The following is a 13,711-nucleotide window of genomic DNA, read 5'->3' on the forward strand; positions in this document are numbered from 1 at the left end:
CCAAAACGGCTTGGGTGCTGCGTCTAAGTCTTTTATACTGACAGGGGGGAAAAAAACCCTGTTCTACATTGGTGTCAAAATGGGAACACCAGGGATTCCCACGGTGCCAAACGGGGCCAACATGTCTTCAGGTTGTAGTGGTTACTTTGATCTTCAACGCAGTTTTCTTCGGCAACCTGGGGCGGTCGACTCGGAGGCCAAACGAGGCCATCTACCAAAGAGCCGAGCGGGGTTTCCTAGGGTTTCCCGTTTGGCTTATTATTTATGGACATAGAAAGACAAAAGGATCCAAGGGATACCGTGTAAAAGCGATGAACACTTTTTTCCGACATGGTCCCTGATGGAAGAGAACGGGACGTACAGCACATGGCAAACACATACAGCCCTTCTCAGGGTAAAAAAAGAAGAGAAAAAAAAAAAAAACTACAGATCAAAAGTACCAGATAACACCATCAGCTACAAAGCAGTAAATGACCCGGTCCCCAGTCTAGAGTCTATTTTCCCCTAATTATCCATTTTATTCCACAAGTAAACCGTAACGTTATGTTTAAAATCCCTTTTCGTTTCTGCCATTTTAATATAAAGTGGAAGACTTTTCCATCAAATAATTCCTGTATTTTAAAAAAAAAGGATTTTCTTGCTTCACTATTCACACATGGCACCTTTACATGAACGGACACTGGCCCTAGTCTCATGGGCGTGTTGAGTGTGCACCATCAGAATCTGAAATCCCCAATACTCTGGGGCTACGCCATTAATGATATTGCACATATGATTGAGGTTAAGTTGTTCAACCCTAAGGTTTACAGACAAGAACTCTACCCTCTTAAATCCATTAATTCCAGCATGATACCTGGTTTTGCATAACCTGCATCTTATTTTTCATTTTCGTCGTCGGGCCGCTGTACCACGCTGAGCAGGCGTAGTCAAAATGGCACTGAATGAGTGCTATTTTGGAGTCAAACTGCCTTGTATTACGGTCTTGTTCAGTAATTTCTCTACGGTGGAATATCCTGACGGTGTCTGGAACAGTGTAATACCTAGATATGTAAAAAAGTATCCGTTGCTTCTATATGGTTATGGTTCTTAGCAGGGTTTATTACTTATTTACTTGACAGAGGAACTGGTTGTTTCCTCAATGGGGCCAAACGGGGCTAGAAATCACGGGACGCTTATCTGCTTTCAGCGTAATGATGAAGATTGTAAGCTCGTTGCTGAGCCGGTAAATGCAGGCATCATCCTTTTGCATGCAGTGTTTTATTCAGCAGGTTGATGTGCAGCTTTGCGCCGAAGACATTTGACTTTTATTCGAAAGTATTTGTTCTTATTAAGTTGTTTTCATCCTTTTTTAATGTGCGATTACCCTCATGTTTTTTTTTGTCTCAAAGGGAAAAGCCTTGCTGCCAAAATCATAATGAGGACTCAGGTTTTACTGTCTGCAAGACAAACTGTGTTGCTGCGACACAGTCTGTCACCTCCGTAATTAATCCGCTCTTGCGTGTAACTGATTTATTCATTTATTTGGGGACGTGTTCAAGAGGCACTCTAATGACAGATTTCTGTGTAACTCCAGTTACAGATTTGAAATCTCCACTAGTTCCCCAATGTGATTCTTGAAATGTGGGTATATATATATATATATATATATATTCCTACCTTTTGCCTAAAGCAGTTTTTTGATCAACGTCCCTTTTGCTCACATACGTCTGTTAACTTCACTTAACGGCATTTGTGTGTTTCCCTACAGCGCCTCGCTGTCTGTAAGACGAGAGAAGTACACGAAGGGCTCTTTGCGTACTTGTTCTTTCCCTTTTTTTTTTTAATTGCTGTTACCAATCCATATGCTGAGATCGCCTTTCACACTATTTAACTCCTTCAATTTATTGAGCAGTTAACACATAACCTCACTTATCAACGGAGAGAGACGCATCTCCTTAACCCTGTTATTATCATCATTAACAATCTTGTACACTCCTTTTATATCAAGTGGACCTTTTCTCTAGGAATGCAAATGATGATTGATATAATCATGATCTTAAATTAGCTGTGTGTGCTGAGTGCGATTTTCTGTTTTTATAAAAGAATCTCATTATGGCTCTAAGATAAGGTTTTGAATCTGTTATCAATCTTGTGTTGGGTGTTACATCTTGTACAAGAATGTGGGGCGGGGCGGGGGGGGGGAACACACTAGAGATCGATGTTTTGCTTTGAGCACAGTTAGGCACTTATGCTGCACCCAAACACAACCAGCATCCGCCAACTTTCAAAGCGTGTTGGCAGGGTCGAACTTGAAACAAGGCTAAACCTGCTCAGCTCCTGTGGTGGAGAGCCAGAGTCTGCTGACATGGCGCTTAACCATCAAGTCAGGAGATGGGCTGATACTGTGTCACGCCGTAATACCAGATTACGGGTTTGAAAGGTCTGCATGCAAGCGTTAACCACAAGTCTGCTACCCACTGACACTGGTGTTCTGTTTTGATTGGCTGACAGCAGGGCACAACTCTATACTTGACTATACACTATACTCAACACTATGAATACAATTGAACTCTGCTGCTGTAAGTCAGTTTCTTTAACATTGGTATCTTTGTTCTCTTGTGTAATGTTGCATAACTAGGGCTCTGAGTCTTTACGTTGCTTGTTTTGTCTAACCAACCAAATCTAAAGATATTTCTTATCACTTAAGACTACGAAAAATAGGAAATTGAGACGCTGGTGCGAGCAAATATTGGGCAGATTTTACTCAAAAATGACCTAAGCAATTGATTGAACATAAAAGTTTTCTTCTGCGTTTTTCCAAATGGACCCTTCTGAAGCCTGTCATCCAACGGTTACTACCGCCGTTCGTCTGCATGTACGGCAGAACAGAACATCTGCAGACTTTCCCTTAAAGTTCCCAGCTAACGCTAGCAGGTAGCTAGCTAGCTTGGTTGCATTTTTCCAAATGAATCTTATTTGTAGTCTGGCGATTTGTGACCCTGCAAGATCCCCGGTCTTTACAAATGATGACAGCCTTTACCGTTAGATGGTCTTCAGGTGTGAGATGGGGGTCGGACTGCAGTCGTTTCAAAGTCTGTACAGCCTGACGCTTGTGCAACAGAGTACGTCTGTCACGATGAGGACACTTGCGAGGTTTTGTCCAGAGTTTGAACTGAAAGCAACCGCGGCATTCCTCGGCCCGGAGGCCATAGTGTGTTAGCCCCGGCTACAGCAGTGACCCGGGATAAGCTGAGGAGTTACGATCGGCTTGGAGAGCTTCCGCTGAGAAACTCCTCAGCTCTGTCTGTGGCTCTCTGTCAGTCTTGGAGGTGTCAGAGGGGGTGAGAGGATTTTCAGCAAAACTGCAACTGAAAAGGAACATGAAAAGCTGATGAAATAGACTTTGTGCTGATCTATGAACACAGACCGTTGCCAACAGAGAGCAGAGATGTATATAATTGATCTGTCGTTCGACTGATCGTTGTAGCTCTAGACATAAATTCATAGATTCATCGATGTTGCAGTTCTCTGTTTAGCCAATCGGAGAGAGTGCTCTTGGCGATGACAACATGGTTCTTGGAGACGCACTGCAATCTAAAAGTGACTTTCAGTTGGGAAGAGTTTCCATCATCCTCTCAAAGCCTCCTACTCGCAAACTGGAGTTTTACAGTTTTTCTGTACTCTCTCTTCACCTAATAATGACCCAAAAGTTCTTCTATTCCACTCACTAATGATTTAAAACCCCAAACTTTGCACGTCTGACTTGCCGCACAACTCCCAGTGGGTGTGACACGACACCTCTCCTCCGAAACCTCGGCAGCAGACGGCACTTAGCAGTTTACACACGATTCTCCATGAAGAATAGATAAGAATTAAGTTCTCATCTCTACAGGCGAGGCCTTTTGTCTCTCCGGGCTGTTTGCTCAGCATGCGATGCTTGTCTCTGTGTGAGAATACAATCTTAGAGAGAAGATCCATGGCTTTCTGTGAATGTGTGTGTATGTGTGTGTGTGTATATGCTGCTGCAAAGGAACCGGCAGGTTTTCTTAAGTGGCGTCAGAAAAAAACGCCACCAAAGCCACATGGATTTTTTTATTTTTATTTTTTTATGTGCATGCACCCGAAAACAGTTGCCTCCACTTGCGGATAAACATACATAATTCATGCACTCACACAGGTACACACAACATACACACAGTCCACACGTTTCAGCCACACTACGGAACGGAGAGGTGCAAAAAACAAAATCTGCTTCTCAAATCATTTGGGATTCGAGCAGCTCTCTCCAGAGGAGAGAATGTCCTTTTGTTTCCGAGACAGAGAGCTAAACCCTGAGCCGAAAATCCATGCAAGCCCTCGTTCTCATCCCCAGGTTGGTGAGATAATTGGTACAGTATTCCTTATATGTGTTTTGTGTGTAAATATATTTGCCTGCTGTTGAATGCGCCGGCTTCACATTCCCTCCATTTGAAATCAGGATTATCCTTTCCTGTGCTGAACTCAAGTTTCTTTGCATACCTACACGAGTAGTTTGCTGCAGATAATGATGTGCATAAAGAGGCGGTTCACCCGAAAAGCGCTGCAGAGGCGTTTTGGTTTATCAGCTCGACTAAATCCTGTATTGTTTTGGAAAGCTGCAGGGAGTGAAGTGGATGTATCGGTTCAGAAAAGCTAAAGATAACGGCCACTTTCTCTCTGAATTTGTGTGGCTTGCAACAAAGCTGTCTCTGCCTCGGGGGACACATTTAAATCAACGTTAATCCGTTAATGTTAGGGATGTAACGACGCACTGAACTCACGATGTGATTGACAATACGATTTTTCTCAGGATTGATTTAACAGAATTAGCTGCAGACACATTATTTTCTATCAACTGTGCAAAACAACAGATGTGTCCTCTTAGCAAAAGTGCAACTGAAATTGTATTTTATCCTAAATAACACAAATTAAAGGTGCAGTAGGTAAGACTTATAAAACTACTTTCTGTCATATTTGCTGAGTCTGAGCCTATGTTCCAGTAGAACTACATGAAGCAGGTAACCTGGCTCCACCTACAGCCTGTAGTGAGATATGCAAAAATCCACCGCTCCCTGTTCAGATGCACCAATCAGGGCCAGGGGGGGTGTCTAACTGCGTGTCAATCACTGCTCATGCACACGCATTCACTCTCCCTTGTTTGGGGAGGGGCTTAGGAGACCGTTTTGGGCTTTAGTGGAAAGTGGGGGGGGGGGGACTGAGAAGATGTCGATGTTCACATTTTTTGGCTAAATCCTGGATCTTCACAATCCTACCTACGGCACCTTTCAAACAACGTTGATAATTGGATGTTTAAAACAAATCCCACGTCATGATAACGAAATAAACGGAAACCATTTTCTTCATTCAGATAATTGGACTAACGAGACGTAGTGACGTTTGAAGTCAATCGAATGAAATCTTATCTCAAAAGGTTGGAATCTTTACACATTTATATCCATTTTTAATCGAGTCACGATGCAGCGTTACATCCCTAGTTCATTCATTCATTCATTCAACCTTTATTTATACTCGAGATCCTTGAGGGGCGACCCTCATTCACGACATCGAGTCAAATAACAAAGACAAAAACAGAACAGCAACAGAACACCATAAGAAAAATGTACTAAATATATGTATAATATAGTTAATGTTCAAACATTATAGCATTTTGTTACCGTGTGCAACGGATTCTCACTCCCATCTCGTAAAATACGGACGCTTGGTCAGGTGCCTTTGGCGTTGTTATTGACGCTAAAGGAGACTTTTAGCGTCATATGACGCGCTGTAACTAAACGCGCTGGGTCGGGGCTATTGGCGTCCCTTTTGACGCAGCTATGTTAAGGAAAAGGTCGTGGGTGGGCTTGCGTTTCCGTAACACGCGGGAATAACGGGCCGGTTAAAGAAGAAAGCGACTTCAGGAAAACGTAACAAGCGGGACACGAACGCCGGTCTCCTGGGTGAAAGTCCTGTGTTTGACCCATCCACCACCCTACTCGGAATTTCGAACCTTACACACTACTGGCTAAACCCCGTGTAGCTGCTGCTCTCCCCGGTGCGTTACACAAACACGCTGAAGGACTCCCTTTTTCGTCGCTTCAGACGCTGACAGCCACTGTCCAAATGTCGAGTTCGGAGTGAGAACGGGTTGACGCGTGTCATATGGAGAGACAACATGTATGCATTTTGTCCCAACAAAACAGACACACAGCTTAACAAATTCCTTCCAAAAGGTGCATTTTCCAAAGTCAACATGTTTTTTTTTTTGTTTTTTTTTACTTTACTTTTGGGTGAACCATCCCTTTATGCCTCTTGTTTATTGTGCACCAGAGCTTCAGAGCTCCAGCAGGCGTCAATCACAGTGTAGGTATTTAAAGAAGGCGGCGGCGGCAGACGGCTCACCTCCTTAATGAGTACACAAACACAGGAACGATGTTTGTGGGTTTCATATTTTATTTTCCAGCCCGTGGCTTTTTTTTTGTTCTCCCTTTTTTTTCTTTTCATAGTTAACCGAAGATTTGGGGGAATGTGTTGCTTCTATATACAAGATTTATTATCTGGTATTTGGCTCTGCCGGTGTGAAAATGATGGGGTGTTGTGGTTACGGTTGTGACCATGGAAATGTGGTTTTTGGCATTGCGGTGCTTTTTACAATGGCCTTATTCCAGTGTTTTAACTCCCAACTCGTTAAATACTGACACTTGGTCAGTGGCTCTCAGCGTCAGATACCGACACAAAAATCTTTTGCGTCTGCATGGAACTAGTCTCGCATTGCCAGACCTTCCTCCACAGCGCTGCGGAGGAAGGTCTGGCTAGTCCACACAGCATTCCGGGATGGGAGAAAAACGTGCTCTGGTTTATTGGCATTTCTTTAAACCAATCGCAATCATCTTGGGCCGGACGGAGCAACGGTGCCTCTGCAAAATAGCCTCGGGAAGGAACTTGTTTTGGTGGAACGTGTACGTTCAAAGGTAGTTTTAGTCGTGCAACAGAAACCTCAGATTGGACAGATAGTCTAGCTAGCTGTCTGGATTTACCCTGCAGAGATCTGAGGAGCAGTTAACCACAGTCCTCACAAATCAGCCGGAGGTTAGAACGCCAACACAAAGGAAGAGGAAGGGGACGGACATCCGGCCGAAAAGAGGGACATCCGGCGGAATTTCTGGCAGCACCGGAGCAATCCCGGAAGTGAAACGTTGTCGATACAGACTAGTGTGGAACGCACCGGGCAGAGCAGCAGCTCGACCGCGGCGCTGTAAGATGACGTAGTTATCGGAGAGACAACGGGAGCGAGTAGAATGAAAGACTGAACATCCACAGGAGTTCTTGTCCCGCGTGTCACTGAAACGTACATTTTGTAACCCCACCCACCATAGTTTCCTAAACCTCGCTGTCCCATTCTTGCGTCGCATGTCAGTTAAACGTGCCAAGAGTCAGACTGATCTCATGAAATGGCGTATGTATGACACGCCAATTGGTATGCCATTATTGGCGTGTTATCAAGACGCATACTCGCTTTGTAGCGTGTTTATCAACGCCGTTTGGCCTCCATTGACTTACATTACCTTGCGATTGCGTATGAATTTACGCCGTAGCGAGTAGTATGAAACGGCAAAAATCCCGCGTGTGACGTTTCCTAAACTCAACCGTCGCTTTCTTCTCGCAAAAACACTTTGTTCTCGGGATAACGCGCCAAGTGGCGTGTATGTGTACGCCCGCTGTATACAGCGTAGACATACACGCGGATGGCTCAAAATGCGTACAGATAACACGCCACTTGGCTTAAGAAAGTTGCCGTGTGTATTTACGCGAAGTCATGATGCGAAGTTGCAAGAGTCCCGACCAAGCGCGTCTAAATATGGAGACTTTTCGCGTCTGTAACAAACGCCAAAGGCACCTGACCGAGCGTCGCTTTCTGACACGATGGGAGTGAGAACGTGTTGGAAAACGCAACAACACTGTGTAGAAGCTCAGTGAAGTACGACCATACTCGTGTACAAGGAAACGAGTTCCGCTAACACGGTGTTGTTGCTTTTTCCAAAGGGGTTTATACACCGGTTGCGGCCATTGTAAAGTATCGGGATACTGTACCGCTCAGGGGGAATCGAGTCACTCTGTGTTGTACATCTAAACTCTCCTGCGGAGGACAGGAGAGGAATAGTAAACAGATGCTATTCCAGTGTCCTTTCCCCCCCTTTGGTGCACTTTGTTCTTTATTCTCCTTGCAGTTAAAAGGAAGTCGCATTCACTCCCTTTTTCTCATCCTCTTCTTACTCCCCCGACGACGACGATTTCAAAGAAAAGGAAAAAGAAAATGAGATCCGATGAGATCAGGACAGGGGAGGGATCAGATAGAAAGGGGAAAAGACGGAGGGACAGATGAGGAGACGGAGAGCGTAGGCTTTGAGAAAATGAATATAAGCGAAGGATACAGAGAGGAAAGTGGGTGGGGAGGGGGGCCTCGAGGCGGCTGATGGTGCCAACAACTAATCAGGATGAGAGGCCGGGGCGTCGCTTTGATGCCGCCAGTAAGTGGAACACAGAAGACCTGCCGTATACACGCCGAGGCGAGCACAATGCGGGCCCGTCAATAGATGAGGAAGATGAGGATGAGTGCGAGGAGGAGAATGGGACTTTGCTTTTTAATGTGACATCTGTGCAAGCTAATCTCTGTGATGTGTATCCTCCCGCTTGGATGAGATACAATGTATCCTTCCTTATTGTTTTCCTTTCCTAACTGTTTAAAAAAATAATAATAAAAAATGGCAGGTGGAGCGACTGCCTCTACGCCGCCGTAACTCTGGAGGGAGTTCAATCCAACGGGACTCAGTCACAGTTCTGTGTTTTGTGCTTTAGCGGGTGAACAACGGCGCAGAGGCAAAACAGACGGAGAGCAGATTCTGTAAAAAAAAAACATCCCGAGCAGTGATGCTGTTTGTGGCTAATTGGCAGCAGCAGTTTGACACAAACTATTGTGTTATTAATCATGTGGAGTCGGGGGGGGAAACTACAGACATACAGTGCTCAGCATGAGTGAATACACCCATGCTAAAGTTGACTAAAAAGAGGAATAAAAAAAAAATCATCTTTTGGAAATTGATCTTAATGCCTTAATTAAAAAAATTAGGAAAAATCCAACCTTTAAGGACACCAGTTTACTTTGTGAATAAATAATGTATCATAAATAAATAAATGTTCTTCCTTAAAATGGTAATTGGCATGGATTTATTTCAGTTAGTCTAATAGCTGGTTTGATCTGCATTGAGAGATGATCTTATGGAAAGTACCCCATGCCAATCTCTAGGTATGGTGAAGGGTATGTGATGATGTGGGGGGGGGTATGGTGAAGGGGATGTGATGATGGGGGGTATGGTGAAGGGTATGTGATGATGGGGGGGTATGGTGAAGGGTATGTGATGATGGGGGGTATGGTGAAGGGTATGTGATGATGTGGGGGGTATGGTGAAGGGTATGTGATGATGTGGGGGTATGGTGAAGGGTATGTGATGATGGGGGGGTATGGTGAAGGGGATGTGATGATGGGGGGGTATGGTGAAGGGGATGTGATGATGTGGGGGTATGGTGAAGGGTATGTGATGATGGGGGGGTATGGTGAAGGGTATGTGATGATGTGGGGGGTATGGTGAAGGGGATGTGATGATGTGGGGGGGTATGGTGAAGGGTATGTGATGATGTGGGGGTATGGTGAAGGGGATGTGATGATGTGGGGGGTATGGTGAAGGGGATGTGATGATGGGGGGGGGTATGGTGAAGGGGATGTGATGATGTGGGGGTATGGTGAAGGGTATGTGATGATGTGGGGGTATGGTGAAGGGTATGTGATGATGGATGGGGGTATGGTGAAGGGTATGTGATGATGTGGGGGTATGGTGAAGGTGATGTGGGGGACCAAGGGAACTGTATCAGGATGATTAGTATCCTGGATCCCTGAACTAACTGGCCTTTCAAAATAAAAGTCTGCCTGCCTCTATGGGAATCTAACATAGGGGTGAACTGACTTATGTCCCCTGTATTTTGAGGAAGAACATTTATTATATTTATATATTTACGATACATTGTTCATTCACAAAGAAAATTAGTGTCCTTAAAGGTTGGAATTTTTTAATTAAGGCATTTTTTTTATTTCTCTTTTAGTCAACTTCAGCATGGGTGTGTAAACTTATGCAAGCCACTGTATGTCTGTAGTTTATATTTTCAACTCCACATGATAATAACCCAATAGTTTGTGTCAAACTGCTGCTGCTAAATAGCCACAAACAGCATCACTTCTCAACGTTGGCATGAGTGTATTCACTTATGCTGAGCACTATATATATATATATATATATATATATATATATATATATATATATATATATATATATATATATATATATATAATCTCTCTCTCTATGTGTTTGGAAATTATAAACCAAAGAAGTTTCTGTAAAATTGCTCTTTTCATTATCAACCGTTGACTGAAGAAAATTGAACTCCATCCATTGTTATGGATGTAATCCACTAATACGCTCTTATGACGGCTGTTTTTTTTTTTTTTTCTAATGAGGAAATAAAGATATTTGTGGTATGGACGCTGCATGACAGGGATCTTTTATTTATTTATTCATTCATTCATTCATCATTCCAATATTTACAGTGACTACGTTTACATGCACATATTATTCCATAGTGTTTTGCTCTTATTCCGAAAAAAAGACAATATTCCTCTAAGCCAGTTGTTCTCAAGCTTTTGTCAATAATGTTCCCCCTTTGAATGGTTTCTTTTAAGCCATGTAACCCCTAACCAGCGTGAATAATTTTTGGTAGTAAAAAAAAGTCTATATAAAGAGGAAGAATACAGCGATGTCAGCGATAGATTGATTGACTAAACAACAGCCTTGGACCTGGAAAACATTTAGATGATGATTAGAAAAGGCGACAAAAACTTGGAAAAAGACGGTAGAAAGAAGGAAGGAAAGCAAGGCACTAGGGGGACACGTACCCCCATTTGAGAACTGCTGCTCTAAGCTGTTGACATGGCTAACGAAAGTGATTATTCCGCTAATATTCCCGTTTGCATGCAGCCGTGCAAAACGGAAGTTTTCCAGCGGTGGTGAACGCAGCTTCCCTCTTTCATTCCTTCAACCAGCTTCATGAAAGAGTCGGCCCGTATCCAAAAAGCTGTTGATATCCAAGTCTTTAGATAATGTTTAAAACAGGGGTGTTCAACGTTTTTTTTGTTTTTTTTAGACGTCTTAGCTGAAAGAGCGACTGAGCATGTACCCCTTTACTACATATATTATATAAAATGTAGTTGCATATTAAACTGGACCTACAATAACGTGTAGGGCTGCATAAAACCTTTACACATACCATTTTTTGGTGCCTACAATACTAAGCTTTTTAAGCTTTTAAAATAAAAACTGCTGGTACATTCATATATTTACACACGTTTTAATGTTAAAATGTGACACAGTAAATCCTTAAAGCGTAACTCTCGCCAAAATGCAACCTAGGGTCTTTTCGTGAATGTACCCGAGTCAAACTTTCGTTTAAAAGCATATTTAGGGCAGAAACGCCACTTTTAAGATTGACCGTGTTTTTCACTTTCGGTCAAATGGCCTTTTTTGAATGGGAGAGCTAGCGGCGCTACTATGATCGCATCAAAATCAACATTTTTAAACCACTAAGAAGGCTCGACACAACGTGAGACTTTGCTCCAAGTACCACCAGGGGCTCTACACCTTAACCAAAGCGTTGAGAGCATTGTTTGTGTACCCAGTTTACTAAAAAAAGGTTTGAACCACTCACTGTAGCTGTTGGGTTTCCGCTCGCCGCCATCTCGCCAGTCAAAAGGTGTCGATCTCTGAATGCGACGTAACAGCTCCTAAAGCTTAGTTCCATATAAATGCACGGATCATTTGCAGTTTTGTCGTTAGTGAAACACAATATCGACCTCGTAGTTGAAAAAGGAGCCTCGTATAAGAATCCCGTTCAAAAGGCCATTTGACCGAAAAACAAAAATACGGTGAATCTTAAAAGTGACGCTTCCGTCCTAAATATGCTTTTAAACGAAAGTTTGACTCGGGTCCATTCACAAAAAGACCCTAGGTTGCATTTTGGCGAGAGCTACGCTTTAAGCTTAACTGTATCTGTGGATGGCTTACCTAAGCTTTTGGCCAGTAAGCCTATCAATGTTGTGTACATTTATTCATTTTAATGGATATTTTCAGACATATTTAAATAAAACTACTAATGGACAATTCCGCCTCCAACCTGTAGGGGGACCGAAGCAGGAAAAGTTATAGTGTTGCTTTAAACCCTCGAATAATTATTAGGCGCCCCTCCCCCTGCAGCAACTCTGAGGACCCCATAGGGGTCCCAGACCCCCTGTAGAAGATATCTGGTTTAAAAGGTAGCTGTGTTGCTCCTCTACCATAGCGTACGTACCATAAGAGGCCGTAAACTGTTACAAACTGCAGGAAGAACTCTGATTGAGACACAGATTCTGAGCGCTGGATACATGTCCAAAGAATGCTTCTAAAACCAGAATAACACTGGCAAAATCCCACGTCTTTGTCGGAAAATGCTTTATTAATAATAAAAGTGGAATATATGCGTGCACGTAAACGTACTCCCTATGTCATGTCTCAAGTTGATAGTTATTGTGTAAGGTTGTTTATTTTGTGTCTTCTCTGTTCAGTTTCAACGCCACGGAGATTTCGTGCCAAAGTTCTGAGCCCCACCGAGCTGCACGTGTCGTGGAAAGAGCCGAAAGGACAGTTTGAAAGCTACAAAGTAATTTACACCACACGGCCAGGTAAGATCCGGCACCGACCTTTTTTTTTTTTTTTTTTTTTTTTTTTTTTTTTTTTAGAAGAGGTCTTTAAAAAACACTTGAGTCTATATTTCAGAAAGTTTGCTTGTTTGTGTCTGGGTACCATCGAAGGGGACGAAACATTGCTTTACTGGAACTGAAAGCGTTGCTCTCTTCACGCTGTCTTTTTAATATTGATACCTTTTACCCAGGGTGTGATTTGTGAAAAAGCAGTGGGTTTTTTGATCATGCACAACAAAACATGCAATAAAAAATCCCCCTTCCAATACCACCGTGGATATAGAGCCACTCGGCCAGCAACACTTATTTATGAACTTCAATACTCATGGGAAATAGTCGCTAAATTAAGCTTTTTTATTTTATTAGATTTTTTTTTTTACTTATTGATGCTTTGTTACGTCTAACCTTTTTTCACATTTTTGATTTTTTTCTGAAGTTGAAAAAAAAATAAAATCCCACATTTTTGATGTTTTTATGCTTTTTTTATTTATTTTTTTACTTATTGATGCTTTTTTACGTCTAACCTTTTTTTTTTTCCACATTTTTGATTTTTTTTCTGAAGTTTGACATAAAAAAAATCCCACATTTTCGACATTTTTTTTCAATGTTTTTTGTCTGTTTTTACACTTTTTTTTTTTTTTTTTTTTTTTATTTATGCTTTGTTACGTCTAACCTTTTTTTTTTTTCCACATTTCAGATTTTTTTTTCTGAAGTTTGACATAAAAAAAAATCCCACGTTTTTGACATTTTTTTTATTTTTGAACATTCCCCCCCCCCCCCTTCCAAAAGTTTGACATTTAATTTAAAAAACCTCAACGTTGAACCCTGACCAAACAGTTTAAGATTTAAGGCTTCAGCGTTGCCAGTGGGAGGGTTGTT

At 42.5% G+C, this 13,711-nt stretch overlaps 1 protein-coding gene across 7 annotated transcripts in view; it reads left to right on the forward strand.

The window, feature by feature from the left end:
- LOC144537385 (collagen alpha-1(XIV) chain-like) overlaps positions 1-13,711 on the forward strand; it is a 223,784-nt gene that overhangs the window by 3,971 nt on the left and 206,102 nt on the right. For 5 of the 7 annotated variants that reach the window (XM_078281063.1, XM_078281065.1, XM_078281064.1 and 2 more), the window contains exon 3: positions 12,698-12,814. The exons of the other annotated variants lie outside the window; for them this stretch is intronic. In XM_078281063.1, the coding sequence (XP_078137189.1) occupies positions 12,698-12,814 (117 nt within the window). The remainder of the gene's footprint in view (positions 1-12,697; positions 12,815-13,711) is intronic. 7 annotated transcript variants of the gene reach the window in all.

This window comes from Sander vitreus, chromosome 22 (assembly GCF_031162955.1).
Source record: "Sander vitreus isolate 19-12246 chromosome 22, sanVit1, whole genome shotgun sequence".
NCBI lineage: Eukaryota > Metazoa > Chordata > Actinopteri > Perciformes > Percidae > Sander > Sander vitreus.